This window comes from Megalops cyprinoides, chromosome 12, assembly GCF_013368585.1.
Source record: "Megalops cyprinoides isolate fMegCyp1 chromosome 12, fMegCyp1.pri, whole genome shotgun sequence".
Taxonomy (NCBI): domain Eukaryota; kingdom Metazoa; phylum Chordata; class Actinopteri; order Elopiformes; family Megalopidae; genus Megalops; species Megalops cyprinoides.
The window spans coordinates 5,849,591-5,865,943 of record NC_050594.1 but is presented as its reverse complement, the minus strand read 5'-3'; the positions used below and the strand labels follow the sequence as shown (position 1 = coordinate 5,865,943).

At 46.9% G+C, this 16,353-nt stretch overlaps 2 protein-coding genes across 3 annotated transcripts in view; one reads left to right on the top strand and one right to left on the bottom strand.

Annotated features, from left to right (window-relative positions):
• The window catches only part of prkd3 (protein kinase D3), a 68,141-nt gene extending 60,221 nt beyond the window's left edge, over positions 1-7,920 (top strand). For both annotated transcript variants that reach the window (XM_036542037.1, XM_036542036.1), the window contains 8 exons: positions 1,527-1,579; positions 1,971-2,043; positions 3,394-3,500; positions 4,124-4,285; positions 4,790-4,888; positions 5,515-5,782; positions 6,745-6,830; positions 7,271-7,920. In XM_036542037.1, coding sequence (XP_036397930.1) covers positions 1,527-1,579; positions 1,971-2,043; positions 3,394-3,500; positions 4,124-4,285; positions 4,790-4,888; positions 5,515-5,782; positions 6,745-6,830; positions 7,271-7,444 — 1,022 coding nt within the window. In that variant the 3' untranslated portion in view covers positions 7,445-7,920. The remainder of the gene's footprint in view (positions 1-1,526; positions 1,580-1,970; positions 2,044-3,393; positions 3,501-4,123; positions 4,286-4,789; positions 4,889-5,514; positions 5,783-6,744; positions 6,831-7,270) is intronic.
• A 1,048-nt stretch (positions 7,921-8,968) lies between these two features.
• Positions 8,969-16,100, bottom strand: ndufaf7 (NADH:ubiquinone oxidoreductase complex assembly factor 7). Its single transcript, XM_036542038.1, has 10 exons — positions 15,961-16,100; positions 15,421-15,581; positions 15,224-15,304; positions 14,798-14,908; positions 13,658-13,871; positions 13,454-13,512; positions 12,940-13,053; positions 12,068-12,211; positions 11,215-11,388; positions 8,969-10,954 (listed from the first exon to the last, which is right to left on the bottom strand). The coding sequence occupies exons 1-10, from the start codon at positions 16,022-16,024 to the stop codon at positions 10,742-10,744; spliced, it is 1,335 nt and encodes a 444-aa protein (XP_036397931.1). The 5' UTR covers positions 16,025-16,100; the 3' UTR covers positions 8,969-10,741.
• Positions 16,101-16,353: the final 253 nt, after the last annotated feature.

Here is a 16,353-nt window from a genome sequence, read left to right as displayed (position 1 = left end):
ATTTTGGAGGGCTACTAATATTGAATAAAAGAAGATGAGCCCGAACACGCGTATGTAGATTTCCATGGGTACTGGTCTCTCATTGTTAATGAATGCACCGACATACTACTGTAATGGCCTTGAATTAAGTTCTTATAGAATGGTATGAGCAAATATGGCTTCAGCTTTGGTGATCCCTGCCACAGTCAGTGGTTAATACATTTTTCACTTCCACTGATTTTGGGTACCGTATGAGGAATATCGGTGACCGTTCGTAGAATGCATATGTGGAAGTACAGATAGTTTCGTCCTCCTTTGTTCATCCCGGTAGAAACTGCGTCTCAGGGAGCCTCGGAGGAAGACCCTCCCACATCTCCACTCTCCACTTCAGCAGAGGAACTCATCTCTGCTTGATGCCTGTTCAGCCATGGGTTGCTCCTCGATAGATTCACATCAATTTATCAATTCACATTGATTAAAAAGCTAAGAGTGACAAATTGGTTTTGTAAAAAAAAAAAAAGGAAAAAAGTTTTTTCCGTGAAACGGTTCTTTGTCATGAAATAAACACACTTGCGGCTGAGCGCGTATTGTGCACAGGTCACTGTTTTTATTTTATATTTTTTGCAGAAATAAGCCCCTATTCAAAATGTGGAGAAGCATAGAGAATCAATAGAGGGCTTCTGACCTTTACCCACAAGCCCTCTGGATGCAATTAGCCCCACACCAAACGGGGTAAAGCGAAACAGATGCGCTCATTGCCCCCCTGCACCCCCCACCCCTCACCACCCCCTACCCCCTACCCCCCTCCACTGTTCAGAACACTTTGAAACAACAGCATGCGCTGTGGCCGCGGTTTCTGGGCTCCGCGGTACCCCCCCTGACGGTAATCTACAGCGGCGTGGTCACAGCAAAGCGCACCACCCCCCCCTCTGCCCCACTCTCCTGATGTCATATATTGTAAGGAGATCGTTCTCCTTACAATATATTATATATTACAATTACATTATATTGCATTCATATAGCAGACACTCTTATCTAGAGCGACTTCCAGCTAAAAAGAACAGAAGTGCATCCATTCAAGTTCCAGACTAGTGAGTATGAGCATAACGCTACTCAAGCCTTGCCACAAGTTAACAAGCCTCGAAATGAAAGCCAAGTGCCCACACTACCATAGATCACAATATACATATGATTATAAAATAATATATGATTATAACTTATTCTGGCATCAGAGGGAAAGAAGGCCCTATCGGAAAGCATTGGCTTCAGCCACTTTCTTTAACACCAATAGTAGAAATATATCACTTTGCAAGTGTTTTTTCCATTTAACTGGTTTTGCTGCTACATGTGGTTACACACAACATAGCAGCAATGCTGCAAAGAAGCAGTTAGTTTGTGAGGTCTAGATGCAAGCTCCGATATACATAGCTGGATTTTTGATACATTGACTTCTTTATGCTTCTATATTATATACCATGTATTAGGAGAGTGATGTGACTCTAAGACTATGTCTGCTTTTTTTTCTTTCTTTCTTTCTTCACCACCAGAAGAGTTGTCTATCAGCATATCTGTGTCCAACTGCCAGATCCAGGAGAATGTGGTGAGTATGGCTTCCTGCGGTCAGCGCTGCTCGACTTCCCAGAACCCTGTTTACAGTACGCAGTCATCAGATTTCCCTCGCTGCTTCTGCTTTCTGCTCTGCTTACCGAACACTTCATTTCATTTCACGTTTCACAAAATAAAGGAAGTCACGAATGTTAGCGGAAAAGGAGACCCGGATCCGCCGTCCGCTTTAGGGCTTCGGAGTGAAAGCGCTTCCCTCTGAGATTTGCACACGCCGGTGTTGCTGTGTTGTAACGTTTCAAGGCTGGCACCGCGGCAGTCACGCCATATAGAGGATGTTAGTGGAAGATGCTTTGGCCACAGTGGCCTTGTTGAAAAGGCACCGAGAGAACTCCTTGTTCACTATGGGCGCTTTGACTTTCTTTCAGGATGTCAGCTCAGTCTACCAGATCTTTGCTGATGAAGTCTTGGGCTCCGGACAGTTTGGAATTGTGTATGGCGGTAAGTCCAAAGCATTCCCACAAGCTTTCTGCTGCCAAGCCACTGCTGTTAGACAGATTGGAGATGTCCCACAATGCCTAATTATGTGTACCTGCCAACATGTACGCGTTTTACATACCTGCTACGCATTTTTTTTTTCCAAATCAAAGGACACAGTTTATGAGAGTAAACATAAGCAGCACACATACAAATGGACCTCTGGCATGTAAGAGCTTGGTCCCGGCCTGGTTTTGTGCGCTGTGTCTGGTACTCTTGCCAATGATGCTGTCTGTCATGTGTCCTCTTGCAGTGTAGATCCTAGTATCCTCTAACTTGATTGGCTTGTGAAAAATCCGTTTTTAACTTTCCCTATCCAAAGCCCCCACGTGTATGTATGCCTGCCCAATGCTCATTCCCATCTCCAGCGGTAGAGAGGTGGATTTTTGGGGTGAAAAGGAAAGGTACAATGCACCCTTGAGCACCGAAGACTAGGTAACAGAAGCCCCAGTGTTGACCCAGTTTTAACATATTGTGAGATCACGCACCCAAACACCAGGCCAGCCTGCTACACGTTGCTGAGGAAGACATTACCTACAGTAGGGCTCGTCATTCCTTGTCGTTGAAATAGATACTTAGATTGCTTGCTACACTTTAAATTACTTTCCGTTTAGTGCATTTGATTCCTTTGAACGTGACAAAGACAAAGGCTGACAGATCTAAGTGTGAAAATGAATTAGGGCCTTGGTAGCTGGCCAGCTGCTCTGGGTGCTCTGTTGTCTTTGGCAGCGTGACGGCCACTTCCTCAGAAACGAAACAGATTGCTGTTACTGTAAGTAATTCTGAGGCCAGCATACCGTCTGAATGGTTTGGGCGAAGCTCGAAGACGGCCCGGAGACAGCCCGGTTGAGACAGTCTGTTCAGCGGCCGCGTGTGTGGAATTTCTGTCGTTTCCCACCACAGCGCGGACTGAGCGTGTGCAGCTGCAGGGAGTGACAAAAAACAAGAATGAACAGGGAGCCGGCGTGGGCACAAGCGTGTGTGCTGGCGTGAGAACGTGACAGCAGCAGAGGAGGGTGGGTGGGGAAACTGATAAGGAGTAACCAAAAGCCCTTGTCCCACGTTGGCAGGGATGCATTGTGTCATAACATTACAGCATGTTCCGCAACTGTTTTCTGACTAAGGCCAGAGCGGCTGCTGGCTTTGAGTGCGTCTTTGGCCGATAGAGGTAGCCCAGACATTGGATTTTCTAGATGCGTCCCTGCTTTCGTTGGATGCGGTGGTTACGTCTGGTAACCTTGCAGATCCGAACGGCGGGCTTTTGTCTGAGGTCGCCTTCTCTCGCCCTCACGTTGCCTCGCTGTCCGTTTCCAGGCAAACATCGGAAAACGGGAAGGGACGTCGCCATCAAAGTGATTGACAAAATGAGGTTTCCCACCAAGCAGGAGAGCCAGCTCCGCAACGAGGTTGCCATTCTGCAGGTAGAGAAATCGGCCACCTCACCCCCCGAATGACTCAAACTCACTTAGAACCCATCACCAGCCAATCAGATTCACATTTTACGCCATCTCATGACTTAATTGAAAAATCTGTCGTGCACACTTAGCTACAGTGCTCAGCTACTACGTAAACACTGTGTTTTAGGGAAATGTTGCTTCTCTGGGATATTGTTAGGCTCCTCGTCACTTTAGCATTAAGAGGGTTTGTAGATATTAAGAGTTGCTTTGACAAATGTTATGCATCAAGCTGACAAAGTAAAATAAAAACGTGCCTACTGCAGATCTGGCTCTTATGAACCTGTGAAATTGTGTTGTTCGGATATATATTTAATGTGTCATGCCATATCAGAACTGTAAACCATTCTGGATGAGAGTGTCTGCAAAATTATTGTAATTATATATATATATTTATAGTAATTGTGATCCTGATTTCTCTTGAAGCAAGTTGTTGGTGTACAGTTAGCTAATGCTGTTCTGTCTCAGTGTAGCACATGTCAGCTTCCTCATTTATATCACACAGTGTCTACTCAGTCTGAAAGTGAGCGTGTGGTCATCATGTCCACAGTGGCCTGTTGTAACACTATGGCTTCATCTGCCTCTTGCAGAACTTGCATCACCCCGGGATCGTCAACCTGGAGTGCATGTTCGAGACGCCCGAGAGGGTGTTCGTCGTCATGGAGAAGCTCCACGGAGACATGCTGGAGATGATCCTGTCCAGCGAGAGGAGCAAGCTCCCAGAGCGCATCACCAAGTTCCTGGTCACTCAGGTGCGCCCCCCTGGTTCTCTCCACCACCGCCTCTGCTTTTGCGGCTTGGGGATCAGGATGTGCTGATGAGGCTGGAGCCCAGGTCATCCCGGGACGATGGCCCGATCGCTCAGTCGTGACCCGGGTTCAATGGCAGGGTGATTTGCTGAACCTATCAGACACAGGCCTCGGGGTTAGAGGGAGGCAGGCTTATTAGGTATGGATCGGGGACTGGTCATTAACAGCAGAGCAAGAGTTCTGTTGAGGTTCCCAGGCCTTTGTCCCAGGCAGTCGTGCGAACATCACAGCTTTAGCTGAACCACACAGTGGAAGGAGTTCACCGTAAATATGACAACTCTCAACAGACAGCTTTCACTGCTGAGAGCGCTGCCATAGGAGTCACTATAAAAACAAATAGAACAATGTCCTGTACCAAAATCCTTCCAGAGCACCGCTCTGTAACATACCGTCAGCGGTCAGCTGAGCTTTAAAAGTTTCATCGATACGGATTTCGTGGTGTTACAGATCTTGGTGGCGTTGAGGCACCTGCATTTCAAGAACATCGTCCACTGCGACCTGAAGCCAGAGAACGTGTTGCTGGCCTCTGCGGAACCTTTCCCTCAGGTGAGTGAAAGAGTGAAAGAGGGAACTGTGGGTTTGTTAATGTTAATACACGTTTCAGTTTTTAGGAGGTAAACATGCAGAGTGCTTTTTTTACCGGCAATCCTGTGTGATCTTAAAAAAGGGAGAAAATGAGCATTTTTACTGTGTGTAAGGCATGGTCCTCTTTCAGAAAACTCGTGATCTGTTATTTCCATGAGCATGCTCACAGAACAAAACAGATATTGCAGTTCACTGTGCAAAAGATTATTTAAATAAAGGTTGTGAGGGTTTTAAATGAATCAGTGTGATAAGAATCATTATTACGGTATGGTAATCATTCACAAAACATTGCTTTTCTGTGCAGTCTGACTGCATGATGTCCTGTCATACACATGAGAGCCAGGCTTCGTTTCCATTTAGGTGTCTTCAGAATTCATGAAACTCGTTGTTCAGTAAACTCATTGTTTTCAGAATTCCTTAAAAACTCAGTACTTAGACCAAAAAAAAAAGATTTTTTTTTCTGGAAACATACCAGTGTTTGAAGCCCAGTGTCAGTGCCCAGAATTCTCCATGGCTTTTTGAGGGAAGAGGCTGACTGGCACGTCCTCCAGCTGAAAGGATGTGGCTGAACCTTCACTCGTCCGCAGGTCAAGCTGTGCGACTTCGGCTTTGCGCGCATCATCGGCGAGAAGTCCTTCCGCCGCTCGGTGGTGGGCACGCCGGCGTACCTGGCGCCCGAGGTCCTGCGCAGCAAGGGCTACAACCGCTCGCTGGACATGTGGTCCGTGGGCGTCATCGTCTACGTCAGCCTGAGCGGCACCTTCCCCTTCAACGAGGACGAGGACATCAACGACCAGATCCAGAACGCCGCCTTCATGTACCCGCCCACGCCCTGGAAGGAGATCTCCGAGGAAGGTGAGGGGGGGTCGTGACTCGCACAATGCCACCACAGGTTCCTCGGAGAGTGACCGATGAGCCGGTCTGAGCAGGAGCGTATAGTCCTGCCTAGGCTTGTCATTGGCCATCAAGCAACAGGACTCTTTATTCAACGTGGTATGAGCACTCTGGCAAATCTGTTCTGTATCACACTGTGTCTGGTAAAACAGATGTGTGTTCAGGTCTTTAAGAGATGGCTTTTGTTGCTGGCTGTCTTCAAAATCAATCATGTTTTATCTGTTATGGCTCATTTTTACAATTGAATTTGTCACAAAGCATAGAAAATGGAGCATGCTAGGTTATCCAGGACAATGCTGTTTGTGAAGCTTCACATGTAGGCAGGCACACGCACACTCGATACCCTCCAGCTGCTAGTTGATTATTACAGTGGGAGGCAGGGGTTGCGCTAGCATGATCGCTCTGCACATGTGACTAGGCCCACTGTGATAGGGTGCTCTGAGGTGACCCTTTGCACTAGCACACAGCCAGCACACAGACAGACGACCCAGACATACATCTTGATAAGACTCGGCCCGGCGGGCACTTACACACACACCTCCACCTACACGTCTGGCGAGAGATGTCCACGGTCCTCAGACCTGGGGCAATCCCACGGCTCTGTTCTCTTTCATCGTTCCCACCCGTTCTCACAACGCATTTTCAAACGTCTGCTAATTGGCCATGATTTTGCATGAACTCCGACTTGTTTACGCAAGGTCTCTCACAGCAACGGTCTGCTTGTGCACGATGTCCCTGCAGAAACGGGCCGAGACACCGAGCTTGGCACACTTTGTCCTTATTGAGTAAAAGGAGGCGTTACTCTTCTGCGAGGGCCACAAAGGCTACGCTGTTCTCTCTGTGTGTATAAAGTGTTGTTTTTCCATTGCCTTCCCAGCGTGACTGAATTTCGGCTCCCTGTTTTTGTTGGTTATCTCCCGCAGCGACAGATCTGATAAACAACCTTCTGCAAGTGAAGATGAGAAAGAGGTACAGCGTGGATAAGTCTCTGAGCCACCCATGGCTGCAGGTAAGGCTCTGAAACGTTAGCCTAGGCTACGCACTTATGTAGTATGTAGGGCACCAAGTATGGCTGCGATATGTTAGCGAAGACTGCACTTATTCAGGGAAGCATTCTGGTGTTGCAGTTCAAAGGGTAGGAGACAGTCACCAAAAAAATTTTAAATGTTAACACAAAAAGTGAGGTTTGCACTCAAGCACACTGAAACCCAGTCATAAAGCTGGATTGTTTGAGTGAGTAACTGATGTCCCATCTCAGATTCAAATTCATTTCCCTAATTACCTGTTTAAGTTGACTCAGATCAACGAATTAACATCATTCTCGTTGATGCTGTAGCCTGCTCGAATCTTAGGTCATTTGTCTGGACTGTGAACAGCGTCTGAATCAGTATAGTGTTCTCAGTGTTACTGTAAACTGTGTATTCAGTGTTCACTCTCCACCCCTCCTAGGACTATCAGACGTGGTTGGACCTCAGGGAATTCGAAACACGAATAGGGGAGCGCTACATAACCCATGAGAGTGATGACGCCCGCTGGGAGGAGTACGCCAGCAAGCACCAGCTTGCATACCCCAAGCACTTCATCATGGCGCCAAACCTGGATGACATGGACGAGGACCCCTAGAGGCCAGGAGGACCACCTGCGCGCAACGCGGGGAACACCCTCTGCCTGTGATAGACCTTGGGAAGCACCTTCCGCCCCTGCAAACGGCTGCCCCAGCAACTGTTGGACACTGCCTGAGTTCTGGCACTGTGCAAAGGCGTATGTTTGACCTGAGATGGTCCAGCAGCGTGCACTACCACACAGTACCAAGAGGGGGCGCAAAGCGACGTGAGCGTTCCACTGCAGCGGACATGAGACCAATGGATGAAGTGGACTCTTTTTTTCTGTCTTGTAATAGGCTGAAACTCATTCCAGAGCCGAAATGAAGGTCACTCTGAACCTTTTGAAAATACTGACTTTTTACAAGCCATAAATATGCACACGTTGTATATATTGAGGTAGAAATATAACTTTCCCTGTATTTTGGTAGCTCAGAATAGTAACAATCCTATTTGCGCAGTCACTCCACCCTGCAAAGGGCTAAACGCTTAGACCAAACGGAAGGGAAAAAGGCACTCTGTATTAGTTAACCTATTTTTCTAAAAGTGAGAGATTTGAAAAGTATATGTATTTATAAATCTCTTCATCACTAATTTCAGTGGATTTCACTTATGTCAAGAGTGCTGTTTTTTAAGTTTGTTTTAAATGGTTTCATTAGATTGTTTAAACTGGAACATGTCACATGAAGGTTTAAGTTTTTAGTACCTGTTCGTGTTGAAAAGAGGGTAGAATGCTTTTGCACAATTGGTCAGCTGCCCTTATCTATGACGATGTAAGGAGAAGCTAGAAAAACAGCGGCAGCTGGCCGTTTGCATTTGTCTACGGTTCCCCTTGAGTGAAAGACCAAAAAACGGCAAGACGAAGACAAAGGGACTGTCTTAAATAATTCAAACTATCATTTATTCACAAGGCTTCCTCTTTATGGTCAGTTTGGCAGGGAACTACCAATCAACCGTTTTGCAAGCAAAAAAATGATGAGTGTCTGTTTTATGCCGTTTCTAAGGATGTTTCGTCATGGAAAAATTCCAGAGTAACAATCACTGCCATTTAATGCGTGATTGTAATGTCAAATCGACTTTCCCCCTTTTTTTCCATCATTAAGTGTTTTCTCTACCTGAATTTTTTTTTGTTGCTGTTGTTTGTTTTTTAGACACCCTTATGCAAGGCGACTGAACACTTTGCCCATTATGTAACAGGTTTTAATCAGACTCCACTTTGGTAGAGCAGCAGAGATACAGATCAGAGGGTGGGGGTAATGCCCCATGCAGAATCTGAACTGTTAAAGCCCTCACCACCTCATGCTGCCCTTGTGAGATGGTTGTGCAAGGCACGGTCAAAACTAGACCACACAGCCACTTCCCCACATGAGGACACTTACTGTGGACTGAACGTAAACTGACCGCTGCAAAGACCACGGGACCAAGCGTGGTCAGAGTTGCTTCGATTTTAATACTAAAAGACTCGATCCAGGACTGTTGAATTTGACATGCCTGAAAATGTTGAGTTATGCATTACATTTATTTTATTATTATTTTTTTTTTTTTACTTGAGGTGTAGTGGCTAGAACAAGAAACTGGTTTCTTTTGCTGTATTATGCTACATGTGTTCTAGTCTAACTCCTGTATCCAGGTCTGTGTTACTCATCTAAGTAAGAGGGAGTGTGCACTCTGGTACTGGTAAGTATTGCGTGGAGTGTGGCAAGCTCTATGCATTCTTGTACCGCTTGAATGTTACGTGTGTCAGCTCAAAGATTTTTGTACACGGGGATGACCTTTTTCCCCTTTTTTTAAATGTGCAATTTAAAAGTATATTTAATCTTTTTCTTGTACATTCCTTAGTGAAAGTGATCCCTCAATGAAACACCAATTTTATGGCCTTTGTGCCCAAGAGTTATGTGCTGCAGTTAATGCAGGAGGAATACAGCAGACCCCGATGGTCATTTATGTTCAGTTCCTTAATCCTCCATCCTCAGTAAGACACAGGGTGGAGAACTTCTTTCACACAGTGGAAGATGAATCACAACCAGGGCAGCTGAAACGTGCTGAGTCACAGTGACAGACTTGGTCTTTTGAAAGAAAAAGGTGGTGAATGTTTCTTGGGAAGATAATCAGTCTCTCCCCAGAGTAGCACAGTATGGGAGAGCCCAGTGCCTTTAGTGCAGCCGGTTACAAATGGGGCAAAAACAAACTCTTTGTTACCCCCAGTTTTCCAGCACCATCTTTATTTTACAGAAAAACTGCTGAAACTACTGGATTGACTGTCACACACTTGATCTTAACATAAGGTCAAAGGGAGAAAGGTCGTTGAGAAATTGATGCCATTTCTGTAATGAAACGGCACCCTGTAGCTTGGGACAGTTGGGACTCAGCTTGAAGCTGTCACACAGTCACTGTGCAGGAGGCCCACAACAGAATGTCTCATTGTGGATGCAAGCACACTGATAAAATGCTCTGTATCTTGGTAAACACCACGGGAACCAACCAAGCGATGCACATTTTGTAGTGTGTGAGTAAGACTGATAACACCCCCTTCCTTCTAGGTCAGGCCACTGTTGGCTTCAAATAGAGGCAATGTTCCTCTTTTTGGGAGTGATGGGGCCCACTTCAGTGTTGGCTAGGACACTCTCTGGACTGGGAAGAGTAGTCTGTTTGGTAGGAGGTGGGAAATGGGATCAGAGTGACGGACACATGAAATGCATCCTGGGAGCGCTGAGGCCGAATCCCACGAATCCCGCCAACCCTTTAATCCGCCTGCGTTGCCACTGGATTGGCAGGCATCAGCGTTTTGTACGTTTCAGTATCTAGATTTAATAAAAGTAATTTTACATCAACACCTGGAGTGTGCTGTTATTCTGTGTCTTTTGAAAATGCTCCAAACCAGACACACTTGAAATGGTAAGCATCTCATATTCTGCAGACAAAAAAAAAGCCTAAAACGTTCACGTCTGACTGCTCGTACAACATGAAACAGCATGCGGTCAGTTCATTTTAGTGGTTTTTACTCTATCCCTACACTGTCCACTTCAGCATGGAGAAGAGTCAACCTTCAGTGCAGAGAAGAACAGAGGACCGGGAGGGGTCTCCCGCCATCCCCTGATGGAGCTTAAAGATGTGCATGTGCTGTACCACAGATCGACCATCTCCTCCGGTATGCAGCGGGTGAATGTTGATCCGTCACATCACAGACTTAACACTTCACCTTTGCCTTGTTCTCCTACAGGTTATTCTCTGGTCTGCCCAAAGTTTTAGAGGGCGTTGATTTAGCTGATGGCGCTGATCCCTTTATGGGTGACGCAGTGTTTCTCAGCCTCTCTGTGGCTCAGAGCTTGAGCTCGCTGAATCCAGCCACCGGGAGCGGCGCTGGCGCCCTCTTCTGGCCCTTATCTGCCGGTGCGGGGGAGGCTAGCCGACCGTGGGCCAGGAGGGCGAAGAACTTGAACCTCTCGCCCATCTTCTCGGGGTTCATCAGCATGTCAAAGCCCCGGACAAGCTGGGCCCGGGTGGAGGCGTCCGGGTTGTTCCGCAGGAGAACCTGGGAGGGGCCAGAACCAGTCAGGACCTGGATCTACTCAAACTACAGCAGGGGGATACTATGGTGGACTAACATGGTGGATATTTCTGCTGGACTTCACACCAAATGAGTAGAGCCTTTTATAGAAAACTAAACCCCAACCAAAACCAGCCTCCACTGCCACCCTAACCAACTTGTGCTGGACTAGTACAGTGAATGAAATCTCGTACAGTGACTGCTTTTTTACGCATTTCAGCAGACAGTCCAAGCACGATTCCCACCTGCAGGCGCACATCGACGCCCATGTTCTGCAGAAACTCCCGCTGTGTGATGGGGCCGAAGCAGGCCACCCTGTCCCCCGCCATCCTCCTCAGGTAGCTGAAGTCCACGTCCGCGGTCAGGTCCGCCGTGCCTGGGGCGGTCAGGACATCATGGGGTTTGTGACCTCGAAACCCCTGGAAAGAGGAGAAAAATTCAACAAGTGATTATGGGCTGTGTGCTTAACAGGTTAGCTGTCTCTTTATGGGTAGCAGTTATCTCAGAAGTTGTAAGAGTAAAAACCCATGCTCATAGGTTAACAGTTTTCAACAAAAGCTACATAAAAAGGAGCTTTAGCATTGGCTTGTGTACTGTACATCATTGTTAAATGCTATCCTTTACCAGATGTGGGCAGTGACACAAATAAACTTCATGAACCCAAAAAGTGGTGGGGCTGTAATGTGTTACAGGCCGCTCACTGGTTTGAAACTGCTCTGCTGTCGAGAGCAAAGTCTTTTGATTGGTTCAAGCCAGTCTGTGACTGACAGCACATCACAGCTCCACCCATTACAGGTTTAATGGTGCCCTGCACCCACATCGCAAACAACAGAATCACTGTGCTGGTCCTCCTTCAAGGTTTAGGACGTCTCTAAGCATTAACATGATCAGTCAGAGAAATGGACCCTCTTCTGATGGAACTGGGGGTGTGTGTGGTAAGTTGCAAAATGGGGAGACAGTTGAACTCTGATTCAGATGTGTAAGCAGATGGCTGCACACACACACCAGTGAGGGAGCACCTTCCTCCATATTCATCCAGCTTCCTGATGCAGTTTGCTTCTGCATGCTGCCACCCCCACTGATGCTTAAGGTACTCACTCTAAAGGTGTCCGTCTCCGTCCCGTCATGGCCATAGTCGGCGATCAGCGCAGCCCCCCCATCCTCCACAATCCGACCGGTCAGCTTCTGTACGAGGGCGCCCCCTTCTGGACAAACCTCCACATGCTCCCTGCTTTCATCTCTCTGGGATGGTGTGGGGTGGGTTGGGGTGGGGTTGGGGTGAGGTGGGGAGGTAAAGCAGATAAATACCAGCTACTGCTCTCTGAAGAAGCCGACACGCCAGTCACACCCCTGTCATTACTCATACATTAATTCCTCCATTCAGCACCGCGGAGCCAGTGCCAATCAGTCGGCAGTTTAAAGTGGGGGGGGCCTTAACCACAAGAGCAGGCTGCCTTTATACTCAACAATCGCTACACATCTGTCCAATCCCCTTTTTTTTTTTTTTTTTTAAAGATGACTTCATCGGTATTAAAATGACCCTCTCTCCAACACAAATTGCCAGAGCTCAAAGGGTCTGGCATGGCCCCAGATGAGGTTTCTTAAACCCCCGAATAATAAGCGTGCCTGCGTGAACGTTTAAGCGCCGTCCTCACAAAGACAGTGCGAAACCTGAGAGGCTTGTGAACATTGGCCGTGGGCCGCCAGCGCGGCCCCGTGATGTGAGGCTTGGCAGGCCGTTAGCGGCGCATTTCGAGGCTTCTCCGTGGAGCCCGGATCAAACGCCAGCGCGTCTAACGAGAACCAGACGCCGATCTCCCGAAACGTGGGGATCGGGGAGCTCGTATACGCGAACGCACACCGAGTATGAAGCCCTCAGCAGCAAACCCAGGGGTCCTCTGCCACAGCCCCCCCATTCCCGGCCAATGAGAGATCGAGGTGAAAAGAGCAGAGCGTGGAGAGGGCCTCACCTGGGTGAGCGTGGACGAGGCCAGGGTGGGGTTTGGCACCAGGACGAACCGCAGCCGGTCTGGAGTCTCGGGATCGATGTCCACCATCATCTCCCGCCAGCCCTGTTTCGTTTTCTAGATGTTTCCAAACAATCACAGTTTTACACATCACGAGAGACTGAACAGAGACACAACGCTCTAATCCCAATGACAAACTTTGGAGGGAAGTGTGTGCAGTAATGTGTAATGTATGGTATCATGCCTCAGACTCACAATCTGCGTGTTGGATATGTAAGATACCCCATTTTCAGGCTTCCAGAGGCATGTGTCCTTGCTTGGAATTTCAGCAGCTGATGATGTGTGAGTGGTTGAGTAGCTGGGTTGTGCACAGGATTAGAGTAACTTTCAAGCAGTTGTTGAGGTTCCGATTATGCAAGGCTTTTATCCGTCCTTTTTCTGATGCACTGTAGGGGGCAGTATAGACTTTTCAGTTGCTTTGCAGCCCTCCACTAAAGCACTAGGAAGCCAGACTCACCTGGAATTTGTGGATGGGCAAAGCGTCAAAGAACTCGTGGGCGAGGTAGATGCTGAAGCCTGAATTGAGAAGAGAGTTTATATTTCATCAGATAACGACACAAAGCCCGATGTCCCCTTTCTCTATTTTTCTGCGGAAGGGATATTTAACTGATAAAGGCTTATGAAAGGAGGCTAATAAGTGGCTTCTGGCCATCCTGCGTACCCCTGGGGACGTCCTCCAGGCGGCGGTACCAGGCGACGGGCAGGCCCGTGGTGCTGGTGCCCCTGCGGTACGTGGGCTCCTCCTCACTGCCGGAGGCCCGGTTCTGGTCTCCTGTGAGACAGCGGGCCTGGACCTGGCTGAGTCTGGGGCTTACCTCCACCAGGTGGAGCGAGAGAGCCGCCCCGCCCAGGGCCCCACGCAGCTGGCTGAACACCTGCAACAGCGAGGACACATCTGTATGTAGTCATCATGAGTCCCTCATTTCCCATCCTGCCATTCCCCATATTGCCAGCCACTCAGCAGAGTCATTATGTAGCCAGGCAAGAAAACAGAACCAGAGCTCATTTTTCAATAAAACTACAGTAAACAAAAACTGCTTGTACAACACTGGCCTGATTCAATAGAAAAAAATAGGCAGGGAGGGAAGGATTTATTTAACAAATTGAAGTGGGGATTACATGGCTAGATAGAGACAGCCAGATTAGGTATTTGGCCAGGGGACCAGTACCAACTCCTTCCATTACAACCTTCACTACAGTGAATAGCAAAGATCAGCTTTATTTAACAAAATGGACTACAGATTCAATCCCCCACAACAAAAGTTTGAAGATTTTTTTCTCACTCAACAGACAAAAAGGGAAACAGCTCCCCCATGTGGTTATTATTTGAAAGTCCGACAATTATACAACAAATTTCCATTTTTCACCCTCCATCCCTCACATCTTGTTGAGGTGAGTGAGAAGGTGACCATGTTTTCAAGGTAGTCAGTAATTTACTAGTAGAGGCCCTGACAGTAAGGACTGTGGATTTTTACAAACAAGGGTTGCCTATCCTTGGTTCTGCAGTGGTTTAGATAATTACTGCACTCACAGTATAGTCATATCAAATTCCAATTAAGTCAAAATTTTAAGTTGTTAAGGTGTCAGATATGGCTGTGCGTTTCATACAATAAAATTATAAAAAAGAGAGCAAAACTGTGACATTATAGGAGTATTTCACAAACATATCAAGTCTGAACTAAACATAATTCCTGTGTGGCCAATAACCCTGACCCAATGTGTGATATAAGATTGGATTACAATGAATAACGGCCTGTAAGAAATCCATTAAAGTGCAGGCCTTCTTGCTGGGCACACTCACTCTCAGAATATCACTGGCCAGGGACCCTCTCCCTGGACCAAACTCCACCAGCTGAAACTGCTTTGGTCTCCCTGCTGCCATCCACTCACTCACGCACCAGATCCCAAGCAACTAGAGCACAAGGAGGGAAAAAGCATAAAACTGCCACTTAGTTACACACAAGAAAATGAAATTCTCTGTTTTAGAAACAGTACCAATTACATCTTTATTCAATGTGGTACGCGCACGCTGGCAAATCTGTTGAGAGTTCATTACAGCAATCAAGTGACATTCCTACACACAAGTTAACTATTCATTTCTCTTTACCAGCTTGTCAAAAATGCAAACCTACTAATTTAACTGTATCAATCCAAAATGCCCAGAACTGAAGTTTAGATAGCTGCACAGAAAAACGTGCGAAGAATGTTTCTAAAAACACAATGCTACCTCTCCGAAAATCTGACTTATTTCCGGCGACGTGATGAAATCTCCATCAGCACCCAGCATGTCATTTTTCACGTAATATCCCTGAAAATGTAAAAACCCATGTAAAATATTGCATATTGCTTTCACTTGAACATTACTTTCCAAAGGGACCTATTCCAACACAAATGTATGAACATAGCGCTAATCGTGCAACGTACCATAACGGGGTTGGTTAAAACTTCCCTCATGTATTCCGCCACCGAAATAGGACCCGTTGCCTTGATTTTGGAAGTCAGGTGTCTGAACATGGAGTTGTTTGGTGCCTGCTTCTCCGGTATGGTGGTAGAGCAGACCCTGCTCTGAGCCCGGCACCATCTTGCTGTTTGAAACAGCAAAAAAAATCAATTTCCGTGTTATACAGTAAATTGTTAGTTTGCTGGTTAGCTTGACAGCTAGACTAGCTAACTTGCACGACAACTTCAAATGTCATGAGGACATTTGTTAAAGAAAAACTTTCCTATTCACTGAATGCAAGTTAGTTATACTCCTGCTAGTCAATAAGCAAAGTTATATTTATGATAGGTAGTCTCCAAAAATTTGCTAAACGAGCCTTTTGTATTCAAAGGAAATTCTTAGCTGTACCTAGCTAGCCACAACATCAGCCAACTGTCAATGAGCAGGCTAGTCTACAAACAAGTGTTTAGCTTGCTGCCCTTGTAATGAACTGCTCTGAGCACGCCAACGGTAACGTTGCACACCTGAACACGCTGGTGCACTTAGATGGACGAAAGCTTTGCGTAAGCTATGCAGCAGTGCCATCATTTACTATTACAGTATATACTGTCACTAAAACCGTAGCGTTGCCCTCAGTCATGTGCAAATCAAAATTCCCATTTTGGGTTCCTATCACACCAAAGATACTGCATCTGATGAAGAGGTGTACGACTCTCTAGCCGACACATTGAATGTCTTTTCCCCCCTCCGCTATGTTTTGACAGCAACTTCCGCTACCGGAATGTCTTTGGCTAATAACAGTCTATAAAAACCGGAACTTCTTCTTTCGGATACAAATGCGCGCAGAGAGCGTAATCTCGAATCACAATTGGATTCTGGTCGCATTGTACTTTGAACTTTCCACTTTCACCTATGTG

Coding starts and splice junctions, on each gene's coding strand:
- ndufaf7 (XM_036542038.1), bottom strand. CDS start 16,024: ATGATGGCACTGCTGCATAGCTTACGCAAAGCTTTCGTCCATCTAAGT. Junction 15,305..15,420: donor TTTTAACCAACCCCGTTATG/GTACGTTGCACG, acceptor TTACATTTTCAG/GGATATTACGTGAAAAATGA. Junction 13,513..13,657: donor CCTGGAGGACGTCCCCAGGG/GTACGCAGGATG, acceptor TTCTCAATTCAG/GCTTCAGCATCTACCTCGCC.